Here is a 16,235-nt window from a genome sequence, read left to right as displayed (position 1 = left end):
TCACAATATCAAGCTAAGATTTATTTCCTTCAGTGGAATGAAAATTGTCTTTCCTTGTTTTTTGTGTCAAGAATTTATAGGAATGATGAATTGTGAAAGTGGGATGATGTTTAGACCTCAGTTTTGCCATATAAACAGTTACTCCTTTAAATAAGAAAACATCTCAGGTGTTTCAAGCAGTAGAACGCTTTAATTGTGTAAAGAAGTACATAAACTCCATTGCATCATTTTAAGACATTCAATCAAGTAATAAATGCACACGCTGCTCCATGGTCAAACTGTCGTCATTACATGTAGATTTCATTTTTTTTTGGGGGGGGGGGTATATAAAAATCATCATACTGATTTGTAGAAAGCACTGGAAGAGTTAAAGACACGCGTCCTTCTCTTTTACTAATTATATTTATTAACATGTAGTACTGGTTAGGTTTATTGTACAGGGTTACATACGCAACCTTGATACTCTATCTATAGCTGATATCGTCTACGTATGAGTAAAAAGAAATGAATTAAACTGTTTAATAGTTCTCCTTAACCGAGATTCATAAATCAAATCATTTTACAGGATCAAAGGAAACCTTTCTCTCTTACAATTAGGCTGGATCTTTGAAACATGTTTTTCTTTTATATAAACAAATACACTTATACTGAAGCTAAATCTTTCCAAGCTAAGCATTCATACGTTTAAATGTGGACAATGAATTTCTCTTTTTTTCTGGATAACAAAACCGTTCCGACTTGATATGATTGACACCTTATACTCATATTGTTAAACATATCTCAGATTTTACTCTTTGTACAGTCATTAAGTACCTCATATCTTTCAAAGTCCCCTTACTTAATCTATGAATCAGTCGCTACATATTTCTAAGCCTCCTGTACTAGGGAGATCTAAATAAGGCAATATAAAATACGTGTCTAATTTGACCAAAACTTGAATTTTCGCCAAATGAAAATACATGTGTATCTTTATATTGTTAAAAATCTGGACCCGTTTTTCTTCAAGAGATTATTTTTTTTAACCAAGTTGACGACTTCCTTCACGAGTTGATTCAGTCTTGGTTTTAGTGGTCAAATTTTGACTTAGACAAAATTTTATCCGGAATGACACTAAACACATTTGTTTCATAGCTTTTGCTTTTTGAAATGTAATTCAAATGTACACGCAATTTATGTAAAATATTGAAAATGAAAAAAAAAAAATAATAATAATAATATACATTCTACACTGCATGACAGGAACAATGTTGACGGAATACAATGTACAGCTATTATTATTATACGTAATTTATTGTCTTAGTAGAAAGAAATGCAATGATTTTCAAAACCATGCCTTACACGTTGTTAAATCAAAATGAAAACCGAAAAATACATAAGGTACACATGTACAGGTGCAGTTTCTTCAAAAGAACACAGGAGTGTCGAATGAAGCATTATTGTGAACGTTACTAAACTATGACAAATGATCGTAATTCATATATCTTTAAGATTCTCAGTCATTGGCGCAATAATTTGGAGTACCTTGACCGTAAAAAATCCCTTAAATTCCATCCATCTGCCCCTATTCTTATATACAAATAAAGGATTTTTCTTGAATATCGACGCGCAAATAATTAAAACGTTTTACAGTGAAAACTGCTTGTCACCTGCGCAGTTATTTTCACTGTGAATTCCTTGTGTGTTTTTATGTTCTTTATACTGTGGAATCCGACATCCTCTCTATTCCTTCACAATGCATGTCGGATTAGACAGGTTTCACTGTAATAACATCTTGTTTTACAAGCTAGGAGCCGACTTTTAACCAGAATATTAATTACAAGTTGACTTTTTCCTTTTTGCTAATGACACATTGGGTTCGATCGCTCAAGTTACAAGTTAAGCAGAATTATACCAATTTTTGCTATATTAATGTTATATATTATTGTAGTAAAGCTCCTGCATAGAGTTCAGCATGCCTGTTTTTGCATGATAGCCTTGTCAGTCACATCCTCTTTCTTCCTGTTCCATTTAAACCCACGCCAACACTAAGAGTAATAGGAGAAAACCCGTCAGAGAAGACCTTGGGTTTGAGTTCAAGGTCAAAGACTTTTATGGATGGAGGAATGTGGTCAGTCACGTTTCATCACCAGTGGCCAGATAGTTCAGTTGGTAGAGCACCTGTCTGAGTTCAGACGACCGGGTTCATATCTTGCTCATTTACTCCCTTCCTGTTACACAATCATTAACATGAAAAAAAAGAAAAAAGAATAATTCCAAGTATACATGTGCCTTTGTCATCGTAAGATTTCTTTAATAGAAGAAAATCAACACAAGACATTGGAATAATGAATAAACTCTTTTCTTTATTTGTTACTAATTTTCATTTCCATCATTTTCACAGCAACTAGCGCTTTGAAAATTTCATGACGATCATCCCTTTTCAAGAAGTTATACTGATCTGTGTAATATAATACAGGATTCTTTTGTAATGTTTGATCAAAATCAGACCCTGGTTCTTTTCTTTTTCTCATTTTTTCATAGCTCTGTTGTTCAATCTCAAGGTAGGTGAATATTACCTGCAAAATATATCAGTTCCACATGTTATTAATCATGTGAACTACTACATTGTACCATAATGATTATTTATGATTTTCTCTTGTTTTTATAAACTTAATGCATTATGTTTATTCATGTGCTGCTAATTTTGTTAAACTAAGAAATACATGTACAAGTAAAAACCATCAAAACCAATTATCTTAAATGCATTGATGATCATCACAATATTATGATTAGTTAGTAAAAGTAAGAAAAAATAGGCTTCACTATGGAATCAAACCATGTAAAATGAATTTTGAGAGAGAACTTTTTTTTTTCATTACATGTATCACAACCTCAAAATACATCTTTATAAAGAATAAAGCCAAAATGTTCAAGCTATAGTGAACAATTCACAGTGAAAAGCAATGGGCAAGATATCAACATGGCTTTTTCATCACTATCAAAAATGTAATTTTTTTTTTTTTTTTTTTTTTTTTGGTTAGAAAATAGCATATTATTTATCGATAAGAGGCCCATGGGCCACATCGCTCACCTAAGCACTGTGGCTAGGAAAAAGCAAAACTCGTTCAGTATTGAAAAGCTTTAATGCATAAGTGGTCTTGACCTACCCCTAAAAAGGGGGGAGTATGATTTGAACAAAATTGAATCTACACTAACTAAAGATGCTTACATATTTCTTTGACTCTGACTTTTTTCCTACAAGTTTGAACATTCATTATGGTCCCATCCTACCCCCGGGGGTCATGATTTGACCAAACATGAATCTAAATTACCTGAGGAAGCTTCCATATAAATATGACCAATCATGGCTTTGCTGTTCTTGGGAAGAAGATTTTTAAAAGATTTTTCCTATATACTTCTATATAAAACTTTGATCGTCCATTGTGGCCCCACCCTACCCATGGGGGTCATGATTTGAACAAACTTGAATCTACCCTACCTGAGGGTGCTTCCATATTAATATGACCAATCATGTATTTGCTGTTCTTGAGAACAAGATTTCATAAGATTTTTCCTATATATTCCTATGTATAACTTTAATCATCCATTGTGGCCCCACCCTATCCCCGGGGTCACGATTTGAACAAATTTAAATCTACACTACCTGAGGTTGATTCCACTTGAGTTTCATCTTTCCTGGCCCAGTGGTTCTTGAGAAGAAGTTTTTTAAAAGATGCCATTAATTTTTTGCAAATTTGTAATTATCTCCCCTTGGAAAATGGTGTGGTCCTTCATTTGAACAAACTTGAATCCCCTTTTCTCAAGGATACTCTGTGCCAAGTTTGGTTGAAATTGGCCCTTTAGTTCTGGAGAAGGAGATAAAATTGTGAAAAGTTTACAACGACAACAACGAAAATGATGGCGACAACAACGACAGACAAAGGACAAATTTCAATCAGAAAAGCTCACTTGAGCCTTTGACTAAGGTGAGCTAAAAACTGAAATCATGCAAAAACCTCTGACTTACATTTGTCTTTTGAATGACCATTCCAAGTAGACCACGATTCATCACAGAACTGTCCATATGTGCAAGCAGTTCACCAACATGCTGGGCATACAAATCTGATGGCATACCAATGTCAACATTTGTGCTAGAAGTTGCTTCCTTGGTTACTGTAACATGTCCTGTTGTGGAACAAAGCTTTTTCCTAGCAGGAGAGTATCCTGCTTCATCTGAACTGCATTTTCTTTTCACCTGCCAAGGGAGAATTTTTCATGAACTAGACTACCTTATGCATTTGTATAATACAGGATATGTTAGTTATGAATGATGTTCAAGGTTGTATTTGTCACAGTGGTAAATAAAATGAACTTTGGAATACATGCAATAGATATCAATCTTGCAATTGCTTCCAGGTCAATTTATTTATATGTAATATGTTAAATTAGTACCTATGATTATTGAAATAATTGTGCAGACTCAAAATATTAAATTATGAACAAAACAAATCTTACTTACCTCACCATGCTTACAGAGAAATAATATCGTCTTTGGTTCATCACTTTTCAAACAAAGAAGATCAGCTTTTGAAGATATCTCTTGATCAAATATTTTTGCCAGACCTCTTGGAAATTGTGGCTGTGATCTACAAGAATTTCAAAATTGCCAATTTGCTATAGCTGTAAAAGGTGAAGATAGCAAACAGTGTTCAATCTAAAAAAAAAAACTATAAAGAATACAAGTATGTGAAGAGGGCATAAAACATGGACCCCTGGAAATTCCAGAAGTGGAATCAGGTGCCTAGGAGGAGTAAGCATCCCCAGTTGACCATGCAGTCACACCCGCCATGAGCCCTTTGTGTTGATCAGGTAGATGGAACTTTCTGTAGTCAAATTCAGTATAAAAACAAAGGCCTAATAATTAATATGAAGCAGGACAACCAAAATACAACCCAATGATAGGTTATATTTGCTAACAAGGTCATTGTAATGACCATAGAATTTACAAAATGCTGACTTTAAAAGAGGTTGTTGAAATCCCTATAACATCAACTTATCAGTGAGCAGCATGCCTCACTTTAAAAATTGATTATACTTGGAGCAAGCTCTTGAGTAGCAAATAAGCTGGGAGACATAAACACCATAAGCAGTTGATAGTGGAATATTACTACATAAACAAGAGGACCAAGGGCCTTAACGGTCATCTGAGCACAACAATTTAGAGGAACCATAAACTGATAAATGAAACTTTGTTGCCCAATAGCAAGAAAAATAGTAGATTAAGATCCACAAAATAAATGGTCTAGTATCTTTCTATCTGCCCCAATTCATCATTATTACCATGCAGACTTTTAACAAAATGTCTATATTATTACCTCTCATATTGGCCTCACTAGGCCTTTGAAGAACATTTAAAAAGATAAGTAATTTTGTTTCATTTTTATTCCTCTATTATTTCCAAGTCTTCTTGATCATTAAAGCTATGAAAGTACTTTTTGTATTACACAATAAATGTTCTTGCAAAATTCTCTTATTCTATTAACCTTTCAAATATGTTATCTACAGTGATTAATTATCAAAGGCAAATGGCAAAGGGGAATAACTTCACTCAGTAGAATACAAATTAATAGAGCCCTGGCCAGGACCAGAACACTTGACTAAATGGTCCAGATGTTCAAAATTCTGGTAAAAATACTCTTGCTTATTAAAACTTTTACTCTGTTTGCTTCCAATATGCCCAGGAGCAGAGGAGATTTTCAAAGAAATAATGCATTTTCACTATTTAACAGAGCCCTACACTACATGTAACACCAGAACCCATGACCTAGGGTCATGAAAATTTACCAATTTGGAAGAGGTACCCTCATCAACATAACTATGCAATTAGTTGAAGATTTTCAAAGAATTCACATATTTTCACTATATAATCAAATAGAGCCCCCTCCCCCCTCAGAGAAACAACAGAACCCCTGGGACCACAAGTTTTAAAAATTTTGTAAAAGCATCCTTGCTCATCATAACACTTGTTTCTTTGTTTATAACCATGATTACCAGGAGTAGAAAAAATATTTTTAAAGAAATTATGAATTTTCACTACATAATCAATAGAGCCCCCCCCCCCAACTCCAGAATCCCTGACCCTGGGGCCATAAAAATTCACAAATTTGGTTGAGGCACTCTTGCTCATCATAACTATGTACTTTGTTAGTTTATTTCATACCCAGGGGCAGAATATTTTCAAAGATTTAATGCATTTTCACTATACAATCAATAAAGCCCTGCCCTAACACCTGAACCCCTGACCCAGGGGCCATGAAATTCACAATTTTGGAAGAGGCAGCCTTGCTCAACATAACTTTGTACTTAGTTTATCTAATACCCAGGAGCAGAGAAGAAGATTTTCAAAGAAATAATGCACTTTCACTATATGATGTATATAGCCTCACCCTAGCACCACAACCCCTGACCCTGGGGCCATGAATTTCATAATTTTGGTAAAGGGCTCAATCCTTATTACAATCATGCCAACAGTTTGACTGCTTGATGCCCAGGAGTTAAGAAGATTTTTAAAGATTGCATTAATTTTGGTGGTTTTAGCCCTACCCCTCAGGCCCCAGGGGGGGGGGGGGGGGGGCGGGGACCATGAAATTCACAATTTTGTTCCCCTTCACCCATAAATGCTATATGTCAAAATTGGTTAAAATTGGTTGAGCGGTTTCAGAGAAGAAGCTGAAAATGTTCAAATGTTCATGCACAACAGAGTCTGACGCATATTACTCAGGTGACCTAGAAATTATAAGGAAAGTTGATGATTGAAAAGCAGTCTGAATCAACTGCAACAATTGCCATTTGAAAATACACTTTAAATGGTAATACCTCTTATAATTATACTTATGTTAGAATTACGTTCAAAAATATCCAAACAGAAAGCAAAACCTGATAGATATAATAATTCGCTGTTAGTATTTTTAATATTTTATATCAATATTTGAACCAATTACCTCACTAACAATATTTGATAGAATTTAAGTAAACAAATATATATGAACTACATGTACAAATCTGTCATTAGCTAAAAAAATTTGATTTAATACTAGTAGTTCACTATACACTTTAGTTAAGGGGTTAGCTATAAAAGTTGTTTGTGCTTTTATAACTGATTTATCTCCCTTTGCAATGCTATTGAGGAATGGCTGATTAACTCACTCTACACTGTTTGACTCTGAGTTGGGATCATTTCAAATACTGATAGGGTTTTTTTAGGAGTCATAGGGGGCCTGTAATAGGCCCCATTCCCATTGGTAAAAAGTATGTATTTTTCCCAATTTCACAAAAGAAAAATTCCCAAAAGAGAATCGAAACAAACAAATGTGGTTTAAAAATGTCTGAACTCAGTAACATGTATATCAGGAATGGTTTTCCCAAAAAAATTCTATAAGGCATGCTCCAAAAACTGATTGACTGAATGTAAAATAAGTCAATAAATACCTTGCAAATGAAAAAAAAAAAACCCTCTTACTTGATTTTAATTACAAAAATATTAAATACGATTTTTTCCCAATTTGAACCAAATGTTGCTATTTTTCCCAAATGGAAAGGCCCAGGCCCTTGATTTTCAGACCTTAAAACAAGATGTGTTTGTGAAACACTATGCCCCCGTATGGCAGCTTATGTCGAAGGTTAAAGTTTCTCAAATGCAAGTCAAAATCCAGGCCAAAAGATAAAAAATGTTGATACCCAAAGAAAGATCTTGTCTCGAGGAAAACACCTGTGAAATTTGAAAGACCTAGATACAACTGTTCAAAAGTTATGGTGAAGGTTAAATTTTTTTAAATAAAAGTCAAACGTCAAGGTCAAGGTCAAAGTGGCTGGTATCCAAAGGAATATCTTGTCACAAGGATTACATATGTGAAGTATGAAAGCCCTAGCACCAACCATTCAAAAGTTATGGCCAAGGTTAAAGTTTTTCAAAAGTAGGTCAAACTCCTAGGTCAAGGTCAAAAGGTCAAAGTCGTTGGTATTCAAAGGAAGGTCTTGTCACAAGGATTACATATGTGAAGTATGAAAGCCCTAGCTCCAACCATTCAAAAGTTATGGCCAAGGTTAAAGTTTTTCAAAAGTAGGTCAAACTCCTAGGTCAAGGTCAAAAGGGTCAAAGTGGTTGATATCCAGAGGAAGGTCTTGTCACAAGAAATACACAGGTGAAGTTTGAAACCCTAAGCACCAACTGTTCAAAAGTTATGGCCAAGGTTAATGTTTTTCAAAAGTAGGTCAAAGTCCAAGGTCAAGATCAAAAGGTCAAAGTGGTTGGTATCCAAAAGAAGGCCTTGTCACAAAGAATACACATGTGAAGTTTGAAACCCCATGCTCCAACTGTTCAGAAGTTATGGCCAAGGTTAAAGTCTCATAAAATTTTGCAAAAGTGGGTCAAACTCCAAGGTCAAGGTCAAAAGGTCAAATATGATGGTACCCAAAGTAAGGTCTTGTCACAAGGAATACACATGTGAAATATGAAAGTCATAGCTCCAACCAATCAAAAGTTATGGGCAAGGTTAAAGTTGACAACAGACAGACAGACAAACGGACAAACAGACAAACAAACAGACAAACAGACAGACAGGACAAAAACAATATACCCCCGGGATCTTTCGATCCGGGGCATAAAAACCCTGACTGATGATAAAATCCACTGGGCTACCTTATGCTGTGTAGATTAAAACATAGGCTAAGCAGATTTGTCATCCCTTGACAGATAAGTACTGTTACAGTAGATTCCTTATTTTTCGCGAGTACTTATTATCGCGAAATGGCTCTTTCACGTCAAATCGCGAGAACAATAATTCGTGAGTGGGCGGTTGATCAAGGGGTTTTACATTGATTTCAGCACCATAAAAAAATAAAAGCGAGAAATTTTATTTCGCGAGTGGTGCTTCTCGCGTAATTACGCGATAATGAATTCCTCGCATATATTTAGGAATCTACAGTACTTTATTAATATAGACATGTAGAGCATAAACATTTAATGTTCATCGCCCCTCTGCTAAGAGAGTTAACTCTCACAGGCATAAATGATTATCATTCCTTTATGTATAAAAGTAGCCAAACTAAAACATGTAAAAGCTAATTCCTGTCAAACTTTGCCCTGCAATTATACTGAAATTGTATGTATACACTCTATTTATAAATTAGATTCTCTTGAAAAATAGTTTTAAAACCATTTTAAAAGAGTGAACATAGGGAAAATAAACCTTATTCTGATCTTTCACAAATATAATGCGTCATATGTACATGTCAGGCATCTAAAATATGAACATATGAACATGGCTGTCTTCTAAAGAGAATTGTTTATTGTTGGCTATAGTGTAAATAATTTAAAATTAGAAATGTTTCAATGAATTGCATCATTTGAAATAACTAAAGCATATATTCTTATTGATAACAGCCACACAATAATGGTCAATGTGAGACATATATTCACTTTTATTAGAACTGACCTGCTCTAACCGCTTTACCTTAATCAATTAGGCAGTAAAATGTAGATCACATGCAGCATGAATAGCAAGATTAAGAGTATGATGCTTGACATCCATGAACATTTATTCAACTTTGAAGCTGTAGGTACTTGGAGATTGAAATATGGAAGTAATCCATATACATGTACATGTATTTTGATCTAATCATTCATGCAGGAAGTAATTAAAACATTATTTTGTCAAATGCAGCATCTCAAGCATGACTGCAGGACTAATCCCAAAATGCAACATCTATATAAGATTGGTCAAGTTACTTGGTAATGGATTGTATTGAAGACCTTCTCCTGAAATAATATGTTATAGGCAAAATCTGAAGTGGCTGAAGTCCCAAGATGCAACATGATTACATCTCTGCAAGAAATGTCTAGGATGGTCTTTAACATATGTCTAAAATTATGACAATCATATTTTTTTGGGAAGCTAGGAAGCAAAGAAATTTTGACTTACTTTGCTCTGAATTCAAATAATCCAAGAAATTTCTCAAAAAGAATATGATACTCAATTCCACATGGCTCCATGCTCTCTCTTTTCTTTTGTGTGTGAAGCTGCTGAATTACATCAAAAAGATGAAATCTGAATGTCTGAAGATTTTTACTGAACCTAAAAAGTGAGAATAATATTGATTACTTGAATGATTGTAGTTTTATGTTCCTTGCAAGATTATTTCACACAGAGATGGCCAGTGAAGGGCTTCAAATTTAGACTTTTACCATTTACTCAGCACTATGAGCAGTACAGGGATTTTTTTGTGCCAATTAACTCCTGCTGTAACACAGGACTCTCATCCAAAAAAAAAACAACTTTCACTTAAAGTGCCAAGACCTTGTCAGAAGAATTCTTTTTAACTTAATTAACTTCTATTGTATATATATACATGTATGGTTGCAACTTGAGCTATTATGAAGAATAATATATTACAAATTATTGTATATTAAATCAGATGATCTTGTTACAAGCAATATGCATTCTTTGGTATTCTGTTTGATCCAAGATGAAATGAGATACATGTACATAAAAATTTTTAAAAAATTTAGATTATGAAATTTGCATTTGTCCATAGAGAATCTACAAAAAGATAATAAGGAAGTCAGTAGTGTTGCAAAATCGGACCAAATTTACTATCAATTTCAAATTGAATTGGTAGCATATAATCAATTATACGATCTATAGTTTGAACTTTAATTTAAAGGTTAAATTACGAGGGGTGATCAAAAAGTTAGCAAACTATCTCTATATTTGAAAAACCACAATTCAGATCAGAATGAAATTTGGCACACATATAGTCATACACGTTCTATAAATAGCAGATGTTACATAATGTTTTGCTCCGTGTTTATATTGTCACATTGTGAAAATGATGTCAGTATGTAGGTCACTTGTGACAAACAACGGTTGACTCAGTCGTGCTTGAGCAACGAACATATCTCGGAAATTCCTTTCAGTAGAATAGGATAATTTGTACAAGGTAAATATGAAGACAAAAGGCTTACCAGAAGTTCAATCATTAACTGGATTGAATGTTTTAGTGAAGGCAGGGAGATGGTTAACAAGAGGCCCATGGGCCACAGCGCTCACCTGAGTAACTCTGGTCTTGCTGTTTTTCACCTGATTTCTCCCCCCCCCCTCCTGTAGTACTTATTGTGGCCCCAACCTACCCTGGGGTCATGATTTGAACAATGTAGAATCTACACTACCCCAGGATGCTTCCACATAAGTTTCAGCTTTTCTGGCTCAGCGGTTCTTGAGAAGAAGATTTTTAAATATTTTTACTACATATTTCAATGTTAAAGTTGGATTCCCTATTGTGGCCCTGCCCTACCCCCGGGGGTCATTATTTGAACAATTTAGAATCTACACTACCCCAGAATGCTTCCACATAAGTTTCAGCTTTTCTGGCCCAGTGGTTCTTGAGAATAAGATTTCTAAATATTTTTACTACATATTTCAATGTAAAACTTGGATTCCCTATTGTGGCCCCGCCCTACCCCGGGGGGTCATGATTTGAACAATTTAGAATCTACCCTACCCTACAATGCTTCTACATAAGTTTCAGCTTCTCTGGCTCAGTGGTTCTTGAGAAAAAGATTTTTAAATATTTTTACTATATATTTCAAGATAAAAATTGGATTCCCTATTGAGGCCCCACCCTAACCCCTGGGGTCATGATTTGAACAATTTAGAATCTACACTACCCAAGAATGTTTCCACATAAGTTTCAGCTTTTCTGGCCCAGTGGTTCTTGAGAAGAAGATTTTTAAAGATTTTTACTACATATTTCAATGTAAAACTTGGATTCCCTATTGTGGCCCCGCCCTACCCCCAGGGGTCATGATTTGAACAATTTAGAATCCAGGGCTCGACATTAACTTTTTTTCCTACTTGTCCATTCGGACAAGTGACCAAGACATTTACTTGTCCGAACTTCAACTTCACTTGTCAGAAAAAATTTTCAATAAAGATCTAATACTGTCAACTTGAAAACTAAAATGAATTCCAATACATGTGCTTGATTGATTCATGATGTTATTGATAAATACAACAAACACATAACACAAAATTTTATCTAGACTTTCTGTCCTAACAACAACATAAATGGGACTGTCAACATCAAACAGAATCCAAACTTCATAAATTCCATGCCTTTGCAGTAGTATGCAATTAGTAAACTTCGATCCCAATCAAGTGTGAACTCAACTACATAGTGATCCATATTGGAATCTAAGTTCGGTATTAGGAACATACTACTTCCGTCTTTGAACTTCAGTACCGATAAACGTTCGACAGTCGTTCTTTTTATTATTTTGAGACTTCTTTAAATTTAAATGCACTTGTGCAATCGGACAAGCGCCCAGCGATATTCACTTGTCCGTAATTTTTTTTCACTGGTACCGGACAAGCGGACAAGCATTAATGTTGAGCCCTGGAATCTACACTACCCCAGGATGCTTCCACATAAGTGTAAGCTTTTCTAGTCCAGTGGTTCTTGAGAAGAAGATTTTTAATTATTTTTAAATACTATTTCAATGTAAAACTTGGATTCCCTATTGTGGCCCCATCCTACCACCGGGGGTCATGATTTGAACAATTTAGAATCTACACTACCCCAGAATGCTTCCACATATGTTTCAGCTTCTCTGGCCCAGTGGTTCTTGAGAAGAAGATTTTTAAAGATTTTTACTATATATTTCAATGTAAAACTTGGATTCCCTATTGTGGCCCCGTCCTATCCCCAGGGGTCATGATTTGGACAATTTAGAATCTACACTACCCCAGGATGCTTCCACATAAGTTTCAGCTTTTCTGGCCTAGTGGTTCTTGAGAAGAAGATTTTTTGATGACCCCACCCAATTTTTGTATTTTCTTGATTATCTCCCCTTGGAAGGGGACTTAGCCCTTCATTTTAATAATTTAAACTCCCCTTCACCCAAGGATGCTCTGTACCAAGTTTGGTTAAAATTGGCCCAGTAGTTCTTGAGAAGAAGTCGAAAATGTGAAAAGTTTACAGACGGATGGACAGCTAGACAGATGGACAGACGGACGACGGCCAATGGGTGATCAGAAAAACTCACTTGAGCTTTCAGCTCAGGTGAGCAAAAAATGCTGTTTGTTCTGTTAACCAGCGAAAGCAAGCCGGTAAAAATATGTGTCCTTAGTTGAGAAATTTGTTTCGAAAGATTGCCAAGTTATAGTAAGAAAAATAGTTGAATATCTGAGCAATAATATAATTATTAAATCCCTAAAATATTGGTTACTTTAGATTTTAAACATATGAGATATGAAACAAAGAAGGTGCCCATACTTTTTCCACATTGGATAAACAACGCTCTCGAGACAGAGGACTCGGGTTGTGATGGTCACCATGCTAATTCTGGGAAGGGATATCCTTATCCACCCATCCTATTGCCGATATTTGGCCATTTCTGACAGATGGTCTGTTCTTGTTATAAAAAATTACTTGCATGGTAAGAAATATAAGACTCGGAAAAATCTCTTAGCTTCTGTGAACAGACCGCTATGAAGCATGTCACGTGACAACTTGGATCACATGGTTTGCGCATGGGCAGAACAATGACAGATGTGCATTAAAATCGGAGAGGACTTCTTTAAAAAATAATGAACACTGAAACCTCATTTTATTTCTTAAAGGAAGTTATTCAATTAGTTCACAAACTTTTTGATCACCCCTCGTAGAAAAAGTTAACCATGAAATATTCAGATATCCTCATAAATGAAAACAATATTTCAATACGAATTTGTGAGACCAACTTCAGTTTATGCTTAGTAGGAAAATTGGTCTGCCATTTGCAAGAGAAAAAGAGGAATATTCTTTGATAATGTTAAAAGATAAACTGGTTTGTATTAAAAATATTTTGAAAAAATGTAGCGACTATCGATTTTAAAATTTTCTATTGATTCTCATTGATGTGCTGCCTTCAGTATCGATTTTTCAATAGTCGGCAAATATCGTAACAACACTAGTAGTCAGCCGATCCTCGGATTCTGAAATTCACCAATTAAGTAATATTTAGCATTGAGATTACCTTGGGGTTATTAACTTACTGTTGCTCTTTTGCAATAAAGTCAAGAAAGCTCCAAATCTCACGTCTTTCTTGGGGGGCATAACATATTGTTTACACTAAGTGACAATGAGTATGCCAAAAGTACAATGAATTGCCAATTTTTGCACTTCAGAACATAAGTCATCAAATTCAGAATGTTTAACCTTCCAAAAGTAACATTTATCAGAAAGAAATAGTTGAAATTATTATTAGAACTAGAAGAGTTGGCTAAGTGGAAAATATCTAAAAAAAAAAAATGTAATTCAAGGGAACTAGCATATCCTACGTACATTTTATCAGCTGGTGCACCGAACATGTAACAAGATATTTCATCAGGACTTTTTGCTTATATGTGATCATTTAAAAATCTAAAGTGATCAATCTAGATTTCTTAGTGTATTCAACAGCACATTGCCCCCAGCTTATTCATGTTTCCTACTTCCAATGCAAAAGAGTAATGTTAATTCAAATAATCGCAATCTCAAGTATTAAAAATGCTCACAAAATTGTCTCTGAATTTTAGAAAGTAATGTGCATATACTCATGATGGAATTTCTTCAAAATTCATCATATCATCATATTTCTCTTCACAAACACATTCTAGTCAACAAAACAGCACTTGTCAGGTTTTTTGTCAGATGTTGAACTTTTGATCTCGTCCTTTAGAATATGACAATAGTTACATGTACTGTATTTTTTTTCCTTACCTCTTGTCAAAGACCTATATATATTTACATTGTATATGTTGTACTATGATTGTGCATATACATCAGTCAATGGCATAATGCAAACAGGTTATCAGAAAAATAACTTAAATTAGTTATTTTACACACACGAAAAGTTTTTTTAATAATAACTTAAATAAGTTATTTCTATATCCTACTTGGACATTGATTTCTTGGGAGTTTTGTATTTCCTGCCAATATGCATTGCATTTTGGGATTCCATTATGTAATATAGATGGAGTGCACTGACTCCAATAGAGAATTGGTAAGGAGGTGGAGATAAACAGCATTTTACTCCTTTATATTTTGTGGTTTTATTTACATGGTTTATATGTCAAATTTTTATCATTAAATAAAAATTTTTTCCCAATTTTCCCAAGATTTTGAACAATTTTTCTGGATTGAGCAAGGTTTTAATTTAATCAAACATTTGTTTTTGTCTTGGTGCACGAGCAAAAACCTTTGGTGCACTGGGTGTGAAGTTAGGGAGGAACGACACAAAATAACTTAAACAAGTTATTATTTTATTGAAACTATTTTGGAAAGATAACGTGTTTGAGTTACTAATGCTTGAAAAAGTAGGTCATAGCAAAGAGAGGTAACTCATTATGACAAAAAAATAACTCATTTGAGTTATTTTTGACAATAACTTGTTTGCATTATGCCCCTGACTGTACATGTACGTCCCTGCTCTTATACTTACAATTTCAGTTCAGCACATTCTACTGCCGGGAACCACTCATTTCCAAACTTTTCAAAAGGCATATTCACTTGAAAGGGTATGTCCTCCAATGAATTGAAATTAATCCAGGGCAAATAGCATATGTCAGCAATTTCCTCAATTCTAGCTAATTCAACTTTAGTTAGTCTCAACGGCCACCATTCTTGATAAATCAGTTTGAATGGGTTTGACAGCACCCTCCTGATACCAAATTTATCGATCACATTAATGGTCCAGAAACAAGTATTCCTCGGTAGCTCATTTTCATTCGATATACCGAAAGAGGTACGAGAAAATGCTGGTGCATCGTCAGCACACCGCGGAATTGAAGACCGAAAAGAAGGTGTCCGAGTTTCCTCTTTCTTTGTTGCTGAGGATGAAGGACTTTCGTCTTTGTCCATTTCTTTTTGCTTACTATCCATTGTGTCTCATCAAAGTACATACATTAAAAGCTATAATTCAACACGCAACAGATACACTAGAAAAAATTTTCATTACTCAATTTCGTGAATCTCGATCCCGATTAATTTTGTACCACTACATGTACACCATCTATTCCAAGTTGACGAAAATCTAACTATACACAGCTGATACAGGCCCGTAGGAAGCAATTTCAGTTGGGGGGGGGGGGACCAGTCATACATTTTCAGTAGAGGGAGCACTATCAATTAACAAAATTCCCTGACAAGCAAAAAAAAAAAAAAGTCATCAGTATCTA

At 34.7% G+C, this 16,235-nt stretch overlaps 1 protein-coding gene across 1 annotated transcript; it reads right to left on the bottom strand.

Annotated features, from left to right (window-relative positions):
• Nucleotides 1-2,322: 2,322 nt before the first annotated feature.
• LOC133194658 (uncharacterized) lies at nt 2,323-15,991 on the bottom strand. Its single transcript, XM_061330566.1, has 5 exons — nt 15,500-15,991; nt 9,960-10,112; nt 4,499-4,625; nt 4,007-4,234; nt 2,323-2,555 (listed from the first exon to the last, which is right to left on the bottom strand). The coding sequence occupies exons 1-5, from the start codon at nt 15,937-15,939 to the stop codon at nt 2,343-2,345; spliced, it is 1,161 nt and encodes a 386-aa protein (XP_061186550.1). The 5' UTR covers nt 15,940-15,991; the 3' UTR covers nt 2,323-2,342.
• Between the last annotated feature and the right edge of the window lie 244 nt (nt 15,992-16,235).

This window comes from Saccostrea echinata, unplaced genomic scaffold, assembly GCF_033153115.1.
Source record: "Saccostrea echinata isolate AGI-Se365-2 ecotype Australia unplaced genomic scaffold, CSIRO_AGI_Sech_v1 ptg000029l, whole genome shotgun sequence".
NCBI classification, from domain to species: Eukaryota; Metazoa; Mollusca; class Bivalvia; order Ostreida; family Ostreidae; genus Saccostrea; species Saccostrea echinata.
The sequence above is the reverse complement of the archived record's forward strand: the minus strand, read 5'-3'. Positions and strand labels throughout refer to the sequence as shown.

Bases quoted from the DNA above. Each gene is read 5' to 3' on its own strand.
- LOC133194658 (XM_061330566.1), bottom strand. From the start codon at position 15,939: ATGGATAGTAAGCAAAAAGAAATGGACAAAGACGAAAGTCCTTCATCC. The intron at 10,113-15,499 runs GTAAGTATAAGA...CTCACTTTTTAG, and splicing joins GAATGTGCTGAACTGAAATT to GTTCAGTAAAAATCTTCAGA. The intron at 2,556-4,006 runs GTAAGTCAGAGG...TATATTTTGCAG, and splicing joins TGGTCATTCAAAAGACAAAT to GTAATATTCACCTACCTTGA.